Source organism: Plecotus auritus (genome assembly GCF_963455305.1).
Source record: "Plecotus auritus genome assembly, chromosome: 2".
Classification (NCBI taxonomy): Eukaryota; Metazoa; Chordata; class Mammalia; order Chiroptera; family Vespertilionidae; genus Plecotus; species Plecotus auritus.
Genome location: NC_137771.1, coordinates 120469086 through 120492719, shown reverse-complemented (window position 1 = coordinate 120492719; position 23634 = coordinate 120469086). Strand labels below are relative to the sequence as shown.

General features: G+C 36.7%; 1 protein-coding gene across 3 annotated transcripts in view; it reads right to left on the bottom strand.

Annotated features, from left to right (window-relative positions):
• TSC22D2 (TSC22 domain family member 2) overlaps positions 1-23634 on the bottom strand; it is an 82098-nt gene that overhangs the window by 17015 nt on the left and 41449 nt on the right. For 2 of the 3 annotated variants that reach the window (XM_080657521.1, XM_080657522.1), the window contains 2 exons: positions 10681-10732; positions 7839-9699 (listed from right to left, as the gene is read on the bottom strand). In XM_080657521.1, the coding sequence (XP_080513647.1) occupies positions 9439-9699; positions 10681-10732 (313 nt within the window). In that variant the 3' untranslated portion in view covers positions 7839-9438. Of the gene's footprint in view, positions 1-3809; positions 3927-7838; positions 9700-10680; positions 10733-23634 lie in introns of those variants that run through there. The other variant, XM_080657523.1, reaches the window with a different exon arrangement.

The window sequence follows — 23634 nt, the reverse complement described above, 5'->3', positions numbered from 1 at the left end:
AGGTAATTATTTTTGTTTTTTTAAAATATATAAATATATGTATTTATATAAAATCAATATATATATATATATATATATATATATATATATATATATATATATAGATTTCAGAGAGGAAGGGAGAGGGAAAGAGAAATAGAAACATCAATGATGAGAGAGAATCATCCATTGGTTTCTTCCTGCATGCACTCTACTGGAGGCTGAGCCTGCAACCTGGGCATGTGCCCTGACCAGAAACAGAACTCTGACCTCCTGGTTCATGGATCGACACTCAACTGCTGAGCTACACTGGATGGGCTAGGTAATCAGTTAAGCTGGTTTATAGGTACATAGAAGTTTAGTATACTACTAGGGGCTCAGTGCATGAATTTGTGCACCTTGAATGGAACTGTGAGTCTCAAGGCTGTGGTAGGCACGGGGCAGATCTTGGTCCATCCTCTGCACCCCCACCCGGCCCTCAGTCCCCTGTCTGCAGGCAGCCCCACTGCTGCCACCGCTGCTCCCACACACTGACGGAGCAGAGGGATTGGGGCCGGCGCTGTCAGTGGGTGCTGCCCCGATCACCCCTCAGGAGCAGGGGAAGGTGGAGAAGCCCTCAGGGGCAATCAGGGCCGGTAGCCACCACTTGCACCTACTGATGGCGCCGAGTGATCAGAACTGGCGCTGGGCACAGGCTGCAGGTGTGAGCGGGGCCGGTGCTGACAGTGGGTGTGAGAGGTGGCTCCGGCACTGGCAGCGGGTGCGAGCGGGGCCATCGCTAGCAGCAGGTGTGAGAAGTGGTTGCCGGTCCCGATTGCCCCTCAGGAGCAGGGGGAGGTGGAGAAACCCTGAGGGGTGATTGGGGCCTGCAGCCACAGCTTGCACCCACTGACGGCACCAGCAGCAGGTGCAAGCGCCAGGTGGGACTGCGGCACGCAGGAGCAAAGAATTTTCAGTAACCACCAGAGGCTCGCCCCGATGACAGTGACTGGTGCCCTGCCTTGGTGTGGCGCCCCCGCTCACTGGCTCCACCATCCCACCATGACCAACACCTTCCATGTTTTGCACATGCCCCCTAGTGGTCAGTGCATGTCATAGTGACCGGTTGTTTGGTTGTTCCGCTGTTTGGTCTATTTGCATATTAGCCTTTTATTATATAGGATTTACTTTTGTACATGATTGAAAATTTCCACAAAATGATACATTGTAAGATTAAATCACTGGGAGAATGGACATGGAATGTATAATTCCCCAACTATTAGAGGGGTAAAAAAATGAATAAGGAAACAAATTGAATAAAAGCCAGGAAAAGGGAAAAAAATCACAGCATTTTGAGGAGATAACAGAAAATAAAGTGGCAAAAATACATCCAAGTATGCCAGTAATGTTAATAAGTGGGAACAGATTAATCAATTAAAAGACAGATTGGTTGAAAATTTCAGCTATATATATATATATTTTTTTTTTTTAAAAGAGAAAACCCTAAAAAATGAAAAGGAGGAATATGAGATAAAAAATGATCTATTAGACTAAACAAATGATAAATAGAAATAGGTAAAACAGTAAATACAATAAGAATGGAAACATATCACATGAAATAAGCACAAAGTTTGGTGTCACAGTGGGAGCCCAACTAGAATGTGCATGACAAGCAGAGTGGAAGCAGAAGTGGAAGGGAAGAAAAGGTAACAGAAAAAGCAAGTGGAAGGAGCACATTCCCAGTTAGGAGAGGAGGGTTGTTTATTTGTCTTTATATACTTATTGAGCCTGCATAAATACCAATGAGATGAAGCCAGAGGAGGTGGCAAAGTAGAAGAAACAGGAGAAAGAGGGATAATATCCTGGGGAGTGGAGAGGGCTGAAGATGATGAGGCCCAGAGCACCAGGGGAAACATCAGCGCATACAAGAAGAAAACACCCTCTATTTTATTATATTTCTAATTTATTAATTTTGTCATTACACGAACAATACATGAATGCATATTCAAACACATCAAATGTTATAGTTAAAGCTAATGCACTCCATCAAACTACTCTTAGCTGTTTGGGTTTATCCTTCCAGACCTTCTCTATACATTTTGATTATACACAAGTAGGTACTGAAGAAGTACACTCTACAGTATCTGTGTGTGTGAATATGTGCAGTATGTGTTTTAACATCAATGATGTAATAAATAGTACATGTATTGTCCTTCAATTTTCCCCCAAAACTTAAAAAAAAGTTAACATTGTACCTTAGAGATCTTTTCATGTTAGTATAAGTAGGATCTCATTCTTTTTCATTGATGCCTAGTATTTTACAATGTATACCATGCTCCCTCTTCTTGATGGGTATTTTGGTTTTTCCAATTTTATACTATTACAAAGATGTAATCGACATCATTGTACAAGCTACCTTGTGAACACAAGTGAGTAAAGTGTGTTTCATTAAAAATTGGAATTGTTGAGTCAAAGGGCATGTGAATTTAAAATTTTAATGGATACCACTTAATTGCATTTAAAGTGGCCGTGCCAATTTATACACTCACCAGCAATGTCAGACCCTATGTTTCCACACTCTGGCCAGCTCTTGATTGATACATATTTGAAATATTTTCCAATTGGGTTTGAGATAGTTTTTTGTGTTTTAATGTGCATTTCCTTTATTTTTCTGAGATTGGACATCTCTTCATAACCTCTTTGTAAAACTTTTTTGCCCAATCGGCATGGCTCAGTGATTGAGTGTTGACCTTGAACCAGGAGGTCATGGTTCGATTCCAGTCAGGGTACTTGCCTAGGTTTCAGGCTCGATCCCCAGAGGGGGGCATGCAGGAGGTAGCCAATCAATGACTCTTTCTCATCATTGATATTTTTATCTCTCTCTCCTTCTCTCTTCCTCTCTGAAATTAATTAAAAGAAAAAAATGAATGAGCTTCTTAAAAAAGCCCCATAAACTTTTTATGTGCATTTCACAGGGAGATTTCTAAAAGGGATATGTGACTGAAAAGCATAAGACACACAGCTAATATAGCTGGAATTAATTTTTATGAGTTAGAGACCTAAATTTATTTTCCTCCCAAGTGGTTGTTACAATACTATCTGTCAAATATATTATTCTTCTGCTATTGCTTTGACAAGTCACTTCTATCATTTACTCAATGTATATTTTTGTTTCCAGATTTCCAACTCTATCAGATTTATTTTTGGCATCAGGCACCTGAGTTTTTCTTAACTTGGTTCATTGAATGGTAGCTGATTTTGTCAGCCAAGAAAATGTGTTGCTTATTAGACAATAGATGATATAATTCATGACACAAATTCAGTTCCATTCTCTACAAACTTGGAGTATTTAAAAAAAAAGTGTAAACTTCTCTCTCAGATTGGTTCCTCTTTTTTAGAGGACACCTCATAGGCTCAATGCAGAGATGGGGGAGGCTTTTCACCAGGTCCCCTCTTTTAAAAGCATCTTTTGATATTAAAGCTTCTTGGCGAGTTAAAGTTACTTCCTCACAATGTCCGAGTTTCACGTGGCATGACAATTTTACTGTTATTTGAACCTTCCATTCAACGAATGATAAGAGGTTCACAAACTATGACTTAGACTTTGAATAAACAATATGGCACTTTAACCTTTACTTTTATATTGGACTGCAAGCTCCTGAAGTGCACAAATCATGTTCCATTCATCTTTCTGTCCCCAAATATATAGCACAGTGTGCATCTGAACAGAAATAGGATTCCATTGCATTTCAATAGTGTTTCTACAAAGTAAAATATAAAACCCCAAATTCTCAAAAACAAACCCTGCATTTTTTTTTTTTTTAGTAGGAACACGAGAATTATACACTGACCTGATATTATTTCATGGCCAAATGTGGGGAAATGTTCCTTTGCTGTCCGTGAACTTCCTCAGGTACAATTTATCGATAGATGTGTCACATGCTTGTGAAATGACAGCAACAACTGATCTGGAAAACATTTTAGATTTCAGGGGGCAAGAATGCTTTACGGTTATTATGTAGAAATATCTCAGGCATGCAAAAGAATGAAATGAAAAGGGAAACTGAGCTTTTTTTTTTTTTTTTTTTTTTTTTTTTTATGGGAAAGAAGTGTGGCATTTGCTTCAGTTATTTTTATGGATTAACTTAGCACACCTTTTCCTTCCCTCTTTCAAAGGGATACCTTTGGCTTCTGTGGTCTTAGTCCATAAACTTAGATGCTGTGTTTTATAGCTCAACCCATGACATCAGACTATGGGAAAATTCCTCAAACTGCCTTACCTATCAGTTTCCTCAGTAAGGAGAAGGAAAAATAAAGCGAATTCACCATCTAAGCATGTTGAACAAATGCTATAACCAAGTAGACTATGCCAGTGCAGAATACCAGCTTCTTACTTTACCATTGTCAATTTTGAAAGGCTGTCTTTACTTTATGATGATTTTAAGAAAAAAAAAAAAAGAATGTCTATGATCTTGATTGCTTTGTATAGACTCACTTAGCCTTTTTCATGTGATACAGCATGTCATACCAACTGTAGCCCACTAAGAAAATTGTAAAACAGCACTCTCTCCACTTACAAAGGAAATACATATATACATTCAGAGAACAGATCTTGCTATAGAGATTCTGTGACCTGGTACAGAAATACTAGTATATGAAACAGGTGCATTCTGGAATGTTGAAAAGGAGAAAATAGGATTCAAATATATGTGACTAAATAATAAACTATTAGTATTGCTAGAAAATAGAAACATGGATTACTAGGCTTGAGGTAGGAGGAGATGGGAGAAAAGGTCCAGACTCACATAGGTGAGGGAATTGAAGGAAAGAAAGCAGCTTTCTGAATTGAACTATGGCAAAGAAGGAAAGGTTGGAGCCTAGCAAAACCGATTCTGACTTGGCTGCCAGTACCTGCAATGGGGCCAGAGCCCATATTATCCTTTCTGGGGAGGAAGGGATAGCTCTGAGGGACAAGCTATGGACTAATGCTTCTTGACCACTCTAAAGCCAGTCACCATAAAAGTACTACATTTGGTTTACCTATATGCCTGAATTTATGCAGAGGCATAAAGTGACAGTCAAGACTCATCTAGTCCTCACTCCCACTCCCCTTTTGCTAAATTCTGGAAATTTATTTAATAGGAAACAAAGATTTTCATTTCCTAGAGATATATGACTATTAGAAGGAAAAATCTGACTCAGACTTTCTAAGACTTACAGCTCTCTGATCTTTCCTTGGAGCAATAAAGAACAGGAACCTGATGCTGGGAATGGAATGTTCATTGTGGAGGAAAAAATGGTACAGAAAGACCCGAGACAGACTTCCTTCATGAGCATCACGAGATTGCCTATGTAATTTCACTTGCTCATCATTTTTGGATCATTGTCCCTCCTCAATTAGTTCTCAGCTTCCAGTTTCAGCCCCCAATCTACCTTCCATCTTTTACTGGAGTGATTTTTTCTAAAATGCAAATCTGATCACAATCCCCCTTCTTAAAATCATTCTTAGTTTCTGAATGACTAGAAGCCAAACTACTGAGGTGGGGGAGGCAGTCATTGCCAGTCTGCCTCCAGTGAAACAAATCTGTGGCTAATCAGGGAGCTCTATGTTCTACAGTAAAACTTTGAGCAGTTTTCTTACTCTTGTGATCTTCAAGTGTCAATCAGGTGTCACCTCTTGAGGAAACCTTTCCTGACAGCCATCCTTGACTGTGTATGTCTTTATTATTATTGCATTGTACCTGATGATTTGCCTATATCCTCGATTAAACTGTGAATTTTGAGGGCCAGGTTTTGTCCTTTCAGCAGGATTATTTAAGAAAATGGAGTCATCACAAAGTGCCTGCCACTCAACTACAAAGCTGCCATTAAAAAAACACAACAAAAACATGACTTCAGATCTTGACAATTTGTTTCCAGAAAATTAGCTATTTCTGGGTCCACAGATATATTTCCATGAAGAACAGATACTTTGATTATTCTAATCTTCAGGCATCTTCCCCCATCCCTTCCTTAAAGGTCCAGGAGTGACTATAGTTTGGAGGTTGGAGAAATACCACAATCTCTGACCTGTGACAATTCTTGAATGATGGCGTCTGTGATTAACCATAATTGGGGGCTAGATGATAAAGCATTCTTAATACTTCTACTTGGCTTAGAACTTTGAAAAATATCCACCTATTTGGGAGATATGAGTTAAAACAACTGCATACTTAATACCTAAAGGCGGGGAGGACTGTAGCAAGCTGTATTATCATTGTAATTAACTAAAATGAATTTTCTTTGGGGAAAGTTAGGTTTGTATTACAGACACATTGCCATATCAAAAACAAAAGTTTCTACCTATGATTTTCTGGTTGGCTAAAGTAATAGAAAACTTATATGGCACCCTGGCCTATGCACCTTACACAAAGAATTATTTATACATGGCACTCCTATAAGACTATGCCCCCAAACTGGCATCTCAATAAATTAATATTCCAGCTATACGGAGCAGAAGATCCTAAACCTCTGAAGTAGAACTGAAATTTACTTCAGATCCTAAACAAATTAATCAATTGGGAAAATGCCTGATATTTCCAAATACAGTATATCTGATGCTGAAAAGTACAATAGTTTTCCCATCCTTAAGTTTGGCCCTGACTTTGGAGTGGGGGCGTGCCTTATGAGTAGGTTTGGATGTGAAGGCTTCCTTTCAGTTACTTTCGGTGGTGTATGTGGGAGGAGGTTGGATTCAAAGGGAAGAGAGGGATCAGAGCAGAGGACTATTATAATTTTGGAATTTTTGAACACTGAGCCATGAGTTGAGAAACTTTTCATGTCATTAAACTGAAAAGTGTATTAATATTTAAAACTCTTGATACATGTTGCCAAATTACTTTCTAGAAGTACACAGGAAAGTTTCTTTCTACAATGGGTCTTGCTATCTAATAATTTGCTAAATATTAATTTGCATGTCTTAGGTTACTAGAAACTGCCATTTCTTCTGTGAACTATGTTTTTTTTTTATTTTCTATTGTTATTTTTTAAAATGTAAAGTGTTAATAATTGCTTCTAATTACCATTTTAAACTAACATTAATCATTTCCTTTGTGACTATTCCTTTTATGTTTATAAAGTTTTTCTATCCCCTGAATCAAAAGCTGTATTTTTACAAATTCCTAACTTTCTAATACTAGTTTTCCTCCACCTATATTAAATATCACACTGTTCGCACTTGAGGGGCACAACTAGTGAGCCTTTTAACATTCCAACATGGAAGTTCCACTTTCTACCTCACCTTACTCCACTCACATCTTCAAGGTTGCTTTTTCAAGCCTGTGTACTTGGTTCAGTGGTTCTCAACCTTCCTAATGCCGCGACCCTTTAATACAGTTCCTCATGTTGTGGTGACCCCCAACCATAAAATTATTTTCGTTGCTACTTCATAACTGTAATTTTGCTACTGTTTTGAATCGTAATGTAAATATCTGTGTTTTCCGATGGTCTTAGGCTCTACAGCCTAACCGATGGTCGCGGCATTAGGAAGGTTGAGAACCACTGACTTAGTTCCTTTATTTTTAATGTTATCCATTAACATTAAAATTTGTTTATACTGAATCTATCCTGCAACACAACTAGAATATAAAATATTTGGTAACCCCACATATACCCGATTTTATACATTTAGTTTGTGGCTAATCTGATTTAGTTTTTATTTTTAAATAGATAAAGAACATTAACACCTGATTAGCTAGCAGGCTATAGATACAGAGCATGTTAATTTTTATAGGCACCTTTCTGAATTCAAGTAAATGTTTTGGTAGACAAGGATTTCCTACTTAAAGTCATTGACATAATATGAATATTAAGTACAAATATTGCTCAATATTCTTGCATTCTTTAAACTATTTTACTTTGAAAGTTTAAAAACTATCATGAAGTCATTAATAACATAGGTTTTCATTTAAGGAATATTTTGAACTGTGAAAATACAAATTGAATCAAATTAAATTTTGAACACATATAGAGCCAAATATTTCAACAAAACTGCAGTTTAATTTCAGAAAATGTGTTAAAATATATATTTATACATCAATTTCTGACATACACTTAATGTGTTAGTATACACAAAATGATGTTTTCTCTTGAAACTGTATTTATGAAATGTACATTTTAATTTAAATACTCAGTATACACTGCACTTTATCTGCATGTTGCATTTATTAAATACATTAAAATCTGCAATGTAACAAAACGTCTTCTGCATATGAAATTCAAAACACCATTTTAAATGAACAAAAGATGGCTCACTTCATTTTTTTTGTACTTTACAACTAGTGTATAATACACTAGCTCAGCTCCACCATACTACCTGTTCTTTCTTTTTATTTGACATTGTTCACAGACTAGTACATATTACAATAAGAGTGCTGAATAAAAACATGAGGTACGAAAGTGGTTCAAAGAGTATAGGTCATGCAGATCATGCTAGACAGCAAAGAAAATTGTGACCAAGAAAACACTAAATAAAAATACATAAAGAATGTGCATTATAAAAAAACCAAACAAAAAACCCCCCAAACCTCCATTACACAGCTTTGCTTCTTTGGTTACAAAGTAGGTTGAACAATTTCACAGCTTTTTATTCCCACCCCCCACCCCAAAAAAAGTCATACGAAATGTTGAAAAGCAGAGGAATCGTGGCAATTTCTCTATTAGAAAGTAGAAACAAATGAACAAAGTTTTCTTCATCAAAATAGCCCAATTATTTATTATATCACAATAACTGGTTACTACCTGTACAGTTGCACTATGTTCTTCATACTTACACTATACAAAATTTACATTCAAGCTGGGTCTTTACTACTAAAAATAAATACCGAAGGTAAATTGCCATTAGTGTTAGAAATATGCCAGGATTCTTTTGTTCAATTATTGCCTAAACGTTTAATCTGTTAAATGCAATCCTGTCTTTCAATTCCTTTACTGATACTTATAATTATTCAAAAATTAAAAAAGTTCTGTGACATTGTTCATGTACATTATGAAAATAGCAGCCCTGTAATAAATAAAACACAAATAAATGAAAACTTATGTAGGCAAATGTTACTGATACTGAAAGAAAAGTGGCTCTTTAGATGAACTGTTATTTATAATATGATAGGAAGGCTCAGGGTAAATCTATGGATGACAGACACATGGAAGAGCCACTAAAGCTCTTAAAGGACCTCATGCGCACCAGGTAAAATGCAGACTTTCTTGCTTTAATAAACCCCATCTATTATTCTCCTTGTGTATTGATGACATAAAACTGGGTATCAACAGCACTGCATGACATCTCAAAGAGAGGAAAAGCTCTTGTAGAATGATTGTCTAATACTGAAAAGGCCAAGCACACAACCGAAGCATGGCTACTTGCTTTCATATAAAGTGGAAAGAACACCAGTGGCACACAGGATAGATTGCTTTCAGTTTTTTTCTTAATGAGGCAAGAAAGCTTTATGCTGAGGAGACATTCGGCTGCTGTGGAGGTTGCGTTGGCTGCGGAGGCTGTGCTATCACTGCTTGCTGTTGAGAAGTGCTACCAGGATTGGCCTGTTGGGCTGGGAGTTGTGATAATTGATCATTGTTTGAAAGAGATTTTAACAGTGCATTTTCTCGTTCAAGTAAAGAGTTTCTTTCAACTAATTCTTTTATTTGTTCCTTTAGAACTTCCACTTCTTCTCTTACTGCATACATCAAATGGCTTTTCACCAGATCCTGTAAAAATAAAAATTAGGAATGTCAAAAAGAAAGGAAAAGGTGTTGCTATTTGGTTCTAGCCTACCTGGTGCCTTATAAATGTAAGTTGTTTTTATATTCCTGCTCTTGTTTTTAATGTTTCTACTATATCAAGATTGGCCCCAAGGAAGAAAAAATCCAGTGTCCAAGTAGGGCAGCAAGCCCAGGATTTTTTCCCCCAAAGTTTGGAGAGATTTCCAAAATACTAGCTCCTTAAATTGTCAATTATAAGCTTAGAATTAACAACAACAACAACAAAGTTTGAAAACCACATGCTTAGATGTTGGGCTAAGAGAACAAGGGATATTAAACTGTCTCTTATTAAACTGGTTATATAGTACTACTTTAAGAGATAAGGTGATCTATAATTTCCAACTTTAAAACCTTGTTTTTTAAAAAGTTTGAGACTAATGGTCCTTATTTTAGCTTTGTATATTATAAAGGATATATAATATATATAAGGATATTTTATATAATATAAGCAGACTATCTTTAAGGGAACAAAAAATGTTAATAGTAATAGAAATCAGAACCAGAATCAATAGAAACAATCTACTTTTATTAAAAGAGTATAAACAGTGCCTGTAAATGACCAAAGGATGACAAAACTTTCCAGCTGAAGTTTTCATTTTAATGCTCTTTTGTCTCTAAACTCTTTTTGATGCTGAAATATTTGGGGGGAACATAATGCATTTTGATTAAGTGTATCTCCCAAGATGGTCTTTTATCAATGGTAATGCATGAAATGTGAGATGCTGAAATGGGGAAAATATTAACTCCATTGGTATTTTTAGGCTAAAAATTTTCAATGTTTGAACAACTTCAACTAAATCTCATTATAAAAAAAATACTTTGGTCATCTTGTTTTAAATAAAGTAGGTGTTTGTTTTTTAGGATTGATAAAAACCTTCAATAGAACCAACAATCTATAAAATGAGAGGACTATAAACTTCCACTTACCATTGCTTGTTCTATTTTGTTGTCAATGGCTACACCACCTGCCCCAGATGCACTGGAAAAAATTATAATATTTCATTAAATTATTCTAAAAAATGCAATTTCCCTTTCACCTCTTAAAATAAAAACATGTGTTTAAAACAAAAAATAGTAATTTAAGTCTATTCTCACAATTTCAGTACTCAGAGCTCTCATTTTGAAAATAAGGATCTCAGTAAATAGATGACTTCTAAAAATCCTTTGTAGTTCCAACTTTTCTAATTTGCCTATGGCAATATATGCTACTTTAAAAGTAACTCCCAATTTTATTCTATTCTCAATTCAGTGACTTTAAAAAAAAGATAAATTTTGAATGAATTGTACCCTCTCCACACCTCTTAAACTTCATTTACCAACTATATATCCTAAATTGTCCTTCAGGTGGAAATTCCAGTAGTTACTTATTGCATTAAACGTCAGATGATGACTTTTCTTCTATATATTTGACATTTTAACATCTGGTTTAAAAAATTTTTCAACTGGCTTATAAAAAATGATTCAGAGGGCTTTAGGGCAAAAAGTACTTGCAGTGTTGATTAACAAGGAACTCAACATTCAGGCAGATCTACAAGCTTTGATTGCAGGTTACTAGCTGGCAAAATCACTAAGGTGTGTGGTTTGGACCAGTTTTTCCTGGAAATAATTGGAAGTAGTCTAGCAGTTAAGTACATCCCAAGTTCAGATTTCAGCATTTGTATGACAGTGACAAAGAAGGCTGAATAACTGTCATCTTTGGCAGTAGTGAGGATTTATATTCTTTCCTTGGTGTTTTTGTAAATTTTGAAGGACAGTTATTAGGTTTTTTATATAAAGACAAATATGATACTTTAGCCCATTGTATCAATACAAAAAAAGGCCTTTAAACAACTTTTATATAAAACTTCACTAAATACTCTTTATAAAGTATACCCCACCCAAGAAAATGTAGATGGTAACATATCTTAACTACTATACTTTAGATGATGTGGACCCTCAATGTTATATCAAACTGGGGCTCGGAAATTTGTCTGACGTAGTAGTGCCTTTTACATTATAATCCAAGTAGATCTGGTCATAATCCTGGTTCTGCTACTCACTATCCACATGACCACTAACAAATCAACTGTTTAACTTCCCTGGACCTCAGTTTCCTCATCTGTAAAATGAAGGGATTGGTGTCAATTCCTCACTAGGAATAATGAAACTTAATTCTATTTTAAACACTTCTTAGCCTGGTGAGGATATAGAAGTGGCAGGGCCTTGCCACTTCTAAATCCTCAAAGCTCTGAATCAATACATGGAAAACACTAAGCTTGTTTATCTGAGCATTAACCACATTAATTGCAGCATACTACTTCACCTTTTGCTGCTATTTTTTCTCAGATGAAAAAAGGCTTCTGTATACCTAAAGTGCTATCTATCTATCTATCTATCTATCTATCTATCTATCTATCTATCTATCTATAGCTATACTAGAGGCCTGATGCACAAAATTCATGCAAGAGGCTCAGCCCTCACAGCCCTGGCTGCCTCGGCCTCTACAGCCCAGCTGCCTTGCAGCTCCATGGCCCCATGGCCCTGCCCACTGGTTGTTCCAGAAGGTCATTACACCATCCGGTCTAATTAGCATATTAGCTCTTTATTATATAGGATAATTAATAAATATTTATATTGGCCATAACTTGGTTAAAAAGATAGTGATAGGCATTTAAAGTTTGCCTGAGAATCTTTCTATATTTCTTATTTCTATGTCAAGGGAAAACTGAATTAGTTTTAGTCATTTCATGACTTAAGTACATTCAATTCTTCCAACACATGTTTTAATTAAAACACCTGAAATGCTAATTTTAACTTCAATTTTATAAATTAACAAAAACAAAAAAGCTCAAACTCTTAAACATTCATTGGTTCTCTTTTTAAAATTAAAATCAGTAAGTTTCCAAACCATTCCTTTAGTTAAGGAACAATAATTAGCATGCTATTCTTTGCTGATTTAGTAAACTTTAGTCCTGGCTCAGCCCTCTTTTAACAGATACAGAGGAACAGGTTTTTAAACATAAATAAATCATGCTGAAAATATGTGTGTCCCTCCCTTAAAAGGTATTAATATTTCAATTTTGTTAAGCATTGTACTCTAACAGAATTAAATCAGTCACAGATACAATTATTATCATTATAATGACCTTTAGCTATTTTGAAGGCTGTTATTTGTGAATTCTAGAACCTATTGCAATGGTTTTCAAACTTTAGCAGCAGAATCATCTGGTGGTCTTGTTAAAATCCAGATTGCTTAGTTTCTGATACAGGTTTGGATGGGGCCCAGGATTTTCATTTCTAACAAGTGTCCAGGTGATGCTGACCCTGCTGTTGGACAGACCATATCATATGCACTCTGAGATCCTCTGGCTTACAGAGATGAAAGTGGTTAAGAGAAAGAATAATAAAACTTAATTCTATTTAAAAAAACTTCTTAGCCTGGTATACAAAACTCTTCATGACCTTGGACCCTGCTTTCTATAGTCTCCTCTCATACTCCATCTGGCCTATTGTGCTTTGGTCTTACATAACTATTTTTGGTCTGTGGGACACACATTCTTTCAGGTTTCCATGCCTTTGCAGAAACTGCTCCCTCAACTGGAAATGCTGACAATTCTAATTCACCTGGTTCTCTTTCACTTGTTCAGTTCAGGGGTGGAGAACCTTTTTTCTACCCAGGGCCATTTGGATATATTTAACATCATTCAAGGGCCATACACAAAATTATCAACTTAAACGTTAGCCTGCTATATTTAGTCAAACATTTAATTAACTCACCCCTAGTGCCTTGACAGGGCCAATCCAAATGATTTCTCGGGCATTATACGTTCCCCATCCCTGATTTAGATGCTCCAGTGCCATCTTTTCTGTGCTGCCTTTTGATTTCCTAAGGTAGGATTAATTACTCCATCCCTCCTGTGGTCCACAAGTCTTTACTCACTGTGTTAATTCTGGGAAATTATTAAACCTTTCTAGGCCTCATTTTTTTTCCCATCTAAAATAAGGATTACATGCCCTAATTCATAAATTCCTGTGACAATTAAGTGAGCTTAAACAATACTGCTACTGTTAACTGTGCTCGTGGAGGGAGGTTGCTTATCTTCTTCACCTGTGTGAAGATGAGCACAGTGCTTGGCACATAGAAGCTCAAATGCATACTAAAAGAGTCAATATGATAGTAATTGGACTTGAAACAATTACTGACTTATACTAGAGAGCCATTAAAATTTTTTGAGTTTGACTAGATCAGTATTCTAAAAGTACGGTCCCTGGACCAGCAGCATCAGCATTACCTGGAACTTGGAAATGTAAAATTTGGGTTTATCCCAGACCTACTGAATTACATACTCTTTGAGGTAGGACCCAGGAAGTCTAATCACTCCACCAGGTGATTCTGATAAAAACTAAAGTTTGAGAACCACTACTTTAAATAGCCTGATTTACAACAAAGATACTATTATGATAGGTGGTCTTAAATAAGCAGATAAGAGGGTATTCTAAGATCCCAGAAAGTGGTTTGAGAATATTGTTTCAATGAGGACAACAAGTTTTCTATTGTGTTCAAAGCCAACACAGTGCTTTGAGCTTCATGTTCTCTTTGATCATATTCTCTAAGATCAACTGAAGCAGAATGATGAATAATCTTCCTTCCTCGACCTAACACTAAGTATTATACTTATTTTCTTTTTTGTTGTTGCACTCACCACACTAGAACTTGATGGTTAACTAGTTTCTGAACTTAAGTTCCTTAAAGGAAGGCTTCCTAAGATTTTATAACTATTCTTGTAAAATTTAAGTGCTACAAAAAGGCAAGAATTAACTTTTTTTAAAGAAGCTTCCTGTTTACGATGGGTCACTCTTTTAGAATAAAATCATACCTTGATTAGCATTTACTAGATGAATTAAAAATTGTGGGTATGGAACCTGGCCAGTGTGGCTCAGTGGTTGAGTATTGACCCATGAACCAAGAGGTTCCTTGACTGAATGCTGGTGGGGGCACATGCCTGGTTGCTGGCTTAATCCCCAGTAGGGGGCGTGCAGGAGGCAGCTGATAGATGTTTCTCATCCATGTTTCTATATCCCTCTCCCTTCCTCTCTCTCTAAAATCAATAAAAAACATATATATATATATATATATGTGTGTGTGTGTGTGTGTGTGTGTGTATGTGTATATATATATATATATATGGTGGGTATGGAGAAATGGACAGAAATATAGAATTGTGGGAGGGGGGAATAAGAATAACTATTTTTTGTATAATGGATCTTTATTTACTGGAAATGCAGCCCCCAAAGAATCAAGTGAGCTTGAATTTAGTGTTTTAAAAAAGTTAATTACAATCACATTCAAAGGATAAATAAAACTCAAAAGAATCAATGCTACTGCAAGATAACTTGGTTTTCCATACTGCTGTTCATGTTTTAATTCATCCCAACTGGCTCCTGACCACAGCTTTTCTTCCCAAGCCTCCTTACTTTTACCACAACAGATCACTTCCAACTTCACTGAGAAGAGGCCAGATATAAACCTCCAGCTTCACAAGTTCCCCATATTTTCATATATTTTTTTTACTCCTCACCTGAGGATATTTTTTCCATTGCTTTTTAGAAGGAGTGGGAGGGGGAGGGAGAGACAAACACACTGATTGGTTGTCTTCCACATGCCCCCAACCAGGGCCAGAAGCCTGCAAGCGAGGTACATGCCCTTGACCAGAAAACCCAGGACCCTTCAGTGCGCAGGCCGAGGCTCTATTCACTGAGCCAAACCGGCTAGGGACATCCTTCTTAATAGGACTAACTGCTTCATTCATAATGTCAGCTCAACAACTTTGTATAAACCATCTCCAGTCTTCCCTTTCTAAAAAGTAAAACCAGAGAGGCATGCTAATTTGATCTCACATAAAAAATAAAAATAAACATTAAAAAAAACACACACAACAAAATTCAAAACACAACTATGAGGAACCCATTTTTTTTTCTTTATTAATGTGAACAAAGACATCATGGCTACTTGTTTAAGAAATAGTGCAAATTTCTTCTTTTACATTTTGACTACTTTGTCTTTCTTCTATTCTTCCCTGAACACAGAAGCTAATTAACAAAGCGATAAGGTAGAGAAAAAGAACAACACTTAAATGACTGCCTACTTTATAGCAGGCACACATCACTTTAGTGAGTCCTTACTACAAACATGAGCAACATTGTCATTTTACAGTTGAGAAAACTGAGGTCAAGTAGCTTACTCAAAGACACAATGCTAGAGATAGGATTCAAACCTAGACCTAACTAATGTCAAAACACATGCTTTTTCTACCATAACAGTAAGACTGTGAAAGAAAGCAAGTATCTTCAATGACCTGAAATAAAGAATAGTGCTTTGACTAAGCAGCGCATGCTAGCTGCAAAACCATAAGCATGGATCCATAGACTAAAACTGTTCATAATTGCCATTTATCTTATCTAGCACATTCCTAGAAGAGGTTCTGCTCTGAGAACAAGGGAGGTAACTTCTTGGAAAAGGCGCTTGCTCAGTGATCTTTCGACAGCCAGTATAGTTTACCTATTCGCTAAGAACTAATGTTCTTTTGGTTTGTTAGAAAGCTGAAGATATCTTCAAAATATATGTATTTATATGCAGACTATTGCAGAAAAAAAATTACCTTGCTTTACTCAAAGACACTTCTAACTTCCACAATCACAAAATCCACTATAGAAATTTACCAAATTACAAAATCAAATCTTTTGTATTAAGAACAAACTTCTTTGATTGAGCTGGCAAATCTGATATACTTATGTGTCAAGCCCCACCCAAACCAGGTAAAAATGATTCTTTATAAACTCTCAAGTAGAAGCTACAATTATTTTTGGAGGCCAGGCTCAGGAATCACCTACTGTTTCTAATATATCATCTATAACCTTCAACACCCCCCAACCCAAGTAAGCTCTATAAATAATATCATTACTACTAAAATGCATTAATTCTAACCTGGGTAACATTTTTCCTCTTCTCTAACAAAGAAATGTTTTGTTTTTAAAAAAGAAACCATTAAGCTGATTAAAAAATAAATCTAATGAACCTAGTTTAGTAAGCCTATGAAGGCTAAGGAGGAAAAAACAATCCATCACTATTCTGTAAGAGAAATTTTAAAACTATTTATAGCTTAACACTTAATTTAACAGCAAATAACAATTCCCCTTCCAAAAAAAGATCTCAAATAGATTAAATTCATGTAGACTTAATCTCTGGCCAAATGCACACCTCTGTGATTAAGAGTAAAATTAAGCTAAGACCTCAAATGTTTGTGTATTCCAATTATTGATAATAAGTTCTACCAATGTAAAAACAAATAATGTGCTACATTTCATGATTTTAAAAACTCACAAAAATGCCCCAGGGAGATTTTTATTATTGGTAACACAAACTAAGTGATTTTTGTGAATGATGAAGGGTAAACAAAGCAGGTAAAAAGGACACTCACAAAACTAAATACTATTATTTTCTTCAGTAACCAGTCTTACAATGGTGTGAAAAAAGCTTTCACCAAGGAACTATTAAAAACCCAGGTAAATATTTATATAAAGATTGATATTTCTTTTTGATAGTTCCACAAAAACCTTGTTCACCAATGCCCTCAACATATTTTTATATTCATCTAATTAATTTTAGGTCAAAATCCTGGCCAGAAAAGAATGCTTAGAGAGGAAAAAGGGATCAATGTTAATTTCTTGGCTTTGACTGTTATACTTTGGTCATGTAAGACGTCACCACTGGGGGGACTCGGTGAAGGGATATATGAGACCTACCTGTACTTTTTTTTTGCAACTTCTTATGACTCTATAATTATAATTTATAATTATTTCAAAATAAGAGTTAAAAAAATACATGCACATGGTAAAAAATAAATTCAAAGAGTATACACAAAAAGGGTATACAACCAATAAAGTCCCTCTCCTACCTCAGGCTCCCTTTGTATTCTCTATATTAATGACCATTTAAAAAGCCCATATATGGCCCTGCCTACCTGGTTTGGCTCAATGGATAGAGCCTCGCCTGTAGACCAAAGAGTTCCAGGTTATATTCTGGTCAAGGGCCCTGGGCCCTGGTCAGGGCTCTTGCAGGGGGCAACCAATCGATGCATTTCTCTCACACTGATGTTTCTCTGTCTTTCCCCCTCTCTTCCAACTCTGCCTTAAAAATCAATGGAAAAATAATTAACAACAACAAGAAAAAAGCCCATTAATGCCCTGGCTGGTTTGGCTCAGTGGATAGAGTCTCGGCCTGTGGACTGAAGGGTTCAATTCCAGTCAAGGGCACATGCCCGGGTTGCGGGCTCAATCTCCAGTAGGGGTTGTACAGGAGGCAGCTGACCATGTTTCTCTCTCATCATTGATATTTCTATCTCTTCGCCCCCTCTACCTTTCTCTCTCTCTGAAGTCAATTCATATATACTTAAAAAAAAAAAAAAAAAAAAAAAGCCCATATAGGAAAAAGTCTTTAATACTTTGGAGTGGGAGAGGCCTTTCTCATTATGTCTCAAAATAAAAAAACTTCAATAATTTCCCTAAATATAAAGTACTTCTATAAATCTATAAGAGAAAAATGGGTAGAATTCACATGTACAGTTCACAAGAAATGACATGAAATAATACTCAACATCTCATTGATAATAAAAATACAGAAGCCTATATAATAAAGAGGTAATATGCAAATTGACCATCACCCCAACACACAAGATGGCCACCCCCATGTGGACACAAGATGGCTGCCACAAGATGGCCAGCAAGGGAGGGCAGTTGTGGGCGATCAGGCCAGCAGGGGAGGGCAGTTGGGGGGGGACCCAGGCCTGCAGGGGAGGGCAGTTAGGGGTGACCGGGCCAGCAGGGGAGGGCAGTTAGGGGCAATTGGGCTGGCAGGGGAGTGGTTAGGGTGTGATCAGGCAGGCGAGTGGTTGGGAGCCAGCAGTCCTGGATTGTGAGAGGGATCCCAGATTGGAGAGGGTGCAGGCTGGGCTGAGGGACACACACCCCCGTGCACAAATTTCATGCACCGGGCCTCTAGTAAAACTATAATGTAATACCATTTGCCTACACAGATTGGCAAACATATTAAAATTTAATACACTGCTAGGGAGGCTGTAGGAACATGGGCCTTCTCATGTAGCGCTATTGCAAGTGGTATAACCTGTACTAGTATAGAGAGCAATTTGGTTTAATTTTATACACACACACACACACACACACACACACACACACACACTTTTATTTACTCTTTGAGCCAGCAATCCCACATCTGGGTTTATCCTATAGATATTTACACGTGCACAAGAAATAATGTATTTAAAAGGGTACTCATTATATCACTGTTTATAATAGCAATGCTCTATTAATAGGGAACTGGTTAAAGAAATCACGTAGAGCACCCATTCAACTAAATACTATCCATTTATAAAAACAAACAAAAAAACACCCACAAAGATGCTTTTCTGTGTACTGAAATGGAAACAATGTGCCTTGGAGATCTTTAAAAGTAAAGATACAGATATGTGTATATTAGCATTTGTCAAAGGGGGAGATAATAATATATATTGTATTTGTTATATATGTATAAAGAAATGGGAAGGATACACAGATACACTTTATGAAAGTGGTTATATGTTTGGGAAGGCAGGCAGATAGGGGACAGGGACAGAAGTAAGACTATTTTCATTGAATTTTGGAGAATAATGAAAAATATTCCAAAATGAAAGTGACTAATGGAGTTATTATCCTGTATAGTGTGAACTCAAGACATGAACAAATGCAAACAGAAAAAGGGAAAAGGAGGACAGAGGAGCCAACAACTCCATTTTCTTTAGGAAATGTTTCATTCTAGAAGATAAAAGTACTATGGTCAACATAAGAAACAACAATAAATGTTATATTTGTGATTTGTAAAATTTATTTTCTTGGCTTAGGTTGAATTATAGTCACTTAAAAATATGGTGTAAATAATGTTTATAATTCCCAGTATAGTTATTTCTGTTTATAGTGATTCTGGTAAGTAAACAGTAAAAGTTTATAATAAACATCTATAATACAATAGGCTACATAAAACTTACATAATAAAGATGTTACATTAAAAATGCATTTCAAAGAAGGTGTAGATGAGATTAATATTAATTTTACCTTCTGTGTGTGTGTGTGTGTGTGTGTGTGTGTGTGTGTTCGTGTTTTGTTGTTAATCCTCATCCAAGGCTATTTTTCTATTGATTTTTAGAGAGAGTGGAAGGGAGGGGGAGAGACACAGAGAGAGAGAAACATAGATGTGAGAGACACATTGATTGGTTGCTTCCCGCTCCTAGCCTGACCAAGGCTGGGGATCGAGGAGCTTGCAACCAAGGCATGTGGCTTTGACCAGAATCAAACCCAGGACTCTTCAGTCGGTGGGCCGACACTCTATTCACTGAGCCAAACCACCTAACTTTACCTACTTTTTCCAAATCTCTTTACATTTTCTAAGTTATGATCTTTGGGGGAAATTATTTTAGTATTTGGTAGTAAAATTCTGATATAATTATAGCTTTTTCTTGTAGAGCCACTGTAAGTAAATAATTAAAAAACGAACTGAACTAAAATTCTATTAAAACATTCAAGATGAGAGATATAAAAATTTAGTCTGGAAAAACTAGAAACTGATACAAAAGTGAAATACAATTCAGCATTACAACTCAAATATTTCAAATAAATTAATAAAGCTTAATTAATATATTATTTCAAGTTAAATACTTAAATGGTATAAGAACATGAAATTATACCTACTTAAGATAAATGAGCGTATCCACTAGCTAGTTATTTCTTATTAGACTAACATTAAGCAAGGTTTGACTGGATTAAAATGTATTTCCTTCCTCTGAGTCAGAATGAAAAAAGAAAAGGGTATGAGAAAGGGGTGGGAGGAGGGTGGCATTTCCTCAATGTTGGAATGCTTACATTTAGAGCAGGCTCTCTTAACAGAGATTTCATTGTACTGTTTACACTGCAGCAATCATTTGATGATAGCACAATTCATTACTAGGGAACGAAGGATACATGCTAAGGGGCTTAAGTCCAAATTAAAAATTTGACGCTATATAGTCGTGGCTACTTTAAATTATTTCCTGGAGACTGGGAAAATAGTATACGACTGATAATTATCTAGACTGAGATGTACACTGGTATCTATGAGTAAAAAAGGGAAGAGGGATTAGAAAGTATTTCAAATTTTGCCAGTTGATGTCTAGCTCAGAATACTGAACAAAAATCTGAATAACCTAGTTATACTGGAAAGGAATGAAGTGGATATAGTTCCATATATTCCTTATAGATATTTTAAAAATATTCCTTTAGTCTTTTGGGATGGAAGTTGCTGGCACCCAACTTCTATAAACACCAGAATTTAGCAATTAAAGTATACCTTAATATAGTAAAAGATCTATGTTTTCCTTTTAAAGATACTTTTATTTTTTAAGAGAGAAACATCGATGTGAGAGCAACACATCAATCAATCAACCAACTGCTGCCTCCTGCACACCCTCTACTGGGGATTGATCCCAAAACTTGGGTATGTGCCCTCACCAGGAATCTAACCAGCATCCTTTTGGGATGAAGCCCAACCAACTGTGTCACACGGCCAGGGCAAGATCTATGTTTTTCAATACTGATATTAGGAATCATCTTTCCTAGAAAATACAAAATTTAAGCAGGAAAAAAAATCCAAAAATTATTAATATAAATTAAGATATTAAAAACCTAAATAGAAATTCAAATTACTTCAACTGTGTTAAGAAAAGAATAAAGATTTAGAAAAGACCATCCAGGGAAAGGACTATGTTTAACTGCCATTTTATCATAAAGATTAATTCTCCTTCAAAAGGGTGATAACAGCATTACCTCCCTCTGACTACAAGTAAATAATAGCACTTTCACTACTTAAGTAGTGTAAATGTATAGAAATGAACAAAACTAGAGAAAAGACACAACAGAAAAGATATAAAGGGAAATACAAATAAAAACTCTAAGATTTGATTCATTTCAGGGACCAACAAACACTGAATAAATTTTCACCCAGCAATAGGTGTAAAAACTTTTTAATGCAAGCTAAATCCATCTATCATTTCTAAAAGTAATTTAGAATTCTTCAGCAATGACATAATGGGCCAAAGCGGGTAGGGAATCAGAAACTATTTTACTAATTGATGTCTTTCCCCCATTCCAAATGCCAGCTCAACTCTTAAATTGGATATCCTAAACTCATTGAGATCCTCCATGGTTTACTTGCACTCTCTTTACTCATACTCTTTCTTACTACCTGAATACTTCAGTGGATATTCTATCACTCTTTTATAGCGTTAGCTAAAATATTTTCTGTAAAAGGTTCTCTAACTCCTTCAGAAGTAGTATAGTGAGTCATGTCCCATACTACTCTTATGGCACTAATCATATAAGGCTGAGTTTTATTTATTTTTTATGTATTTTTTAATTGATTTCAGAGAGGAAGGAAGAAGAGACAGAAACATCAATGATGAGAGAGAATCATTGATCGGCCGCCTCCTGCATGCCCCCTACTGGGGATCAAATCTGCAACCTGAGCATGTGCCCTTGATCGGAATCGAACCTGGGACCCTTCAGTCCGCAGGCTGACACTCTATCCACTGAGCCAAACCAGCTAGGGCAGTGGTCAGCAAACTGCGGCTCGCAAGCCGCTGTTTGCCGCTCTGTTGACTAATGAGTTTGCCGACCACTGACCTAGACTCTCAATCCCAATAATTACAGGCGGCTGTTGTTGTGATTAAGCCCCTATCCCAGTGGTCAGCAAACTCATTAGTCAACAGAGCAGCAAACCGCGGCTCGTGAGCCGCATGTGGCTTGCGAGCCGCAGTTTGCCTACCACTGAGCTAGGGCGAGGCTGTGTTTTAATAGTTGCTTCTATTTATTACTAGACCAAGGCCTATGTGGCATACAAAATCTTATATAATAAAAGGCTAATATGCAAATCGACCGAACGGCGGTATGGCTAGTCGCTATGGCACACACTGACCACCAGGGAGGGGGCAGATGCTCAACACAGGAGCTGCCCCCTGGTGGTCAGCGCAGTGGCGGTGGTGGGAGCCTCTCCTGCCTCCGAGGCAGCACTAAGAATGTTCAGCTGATGGCTTAGGCAGGGAGTGGGCCTAAGCTGTCAGTCGGACATCCCCTGAGGGCTCCTGGACTGTGAGAAGTTGCAGGCCAGGCTGAGGGACCCACGCCCCCACCCCGCCCCAAGTGCACAAATTTCGTGCACCAGCCTCTAGTTTACTATAAGGCTGGCAGCCATCTACTAAAGGATTCATATGCTATAGAAGCCTGGACTCGCAAATTGTATACCTGGAATTTGAATCCTAAATATATTACAACTGTAGTTTCTATAGCTATAACAATGACGCAGCTGTACCTACCGGATTACCCTCAAAGCTATTTCCTGAACTTAACAGCAAAATTATTTTCCAAGCAGTTCTTGGAGATGGTTAATGCTATTTTTTTTTAAAAAAAAAAAGCTTTTTTTTTTTTTGTAATGTATTTTTATTGATTTAAGAGAAGGGAGAGGGCGAGAGAGAGAGAAACATCAATGATGAGAGGGAATCATTGATTGGCTGCCTCCTACACGCACCCTATAGGGGATGGAGCTTGCAACCTGGGCATGTTCCCTTGGCCGGAATTGAACCCGGGACCCTTCAGTCCATAGGCCGACGCTCTATCCACTGAGCCAAACTGGCTAGGGCGGTAATGCTATCATTTTAACTAAAAAAAAAATAATTAAGAAAAAATTATTTAATCTCATTCCTCATTTTCAGTCTGAAACCAAACTTGCCACATATTTTTGCTGCCTAATATGTAATTCATACATCT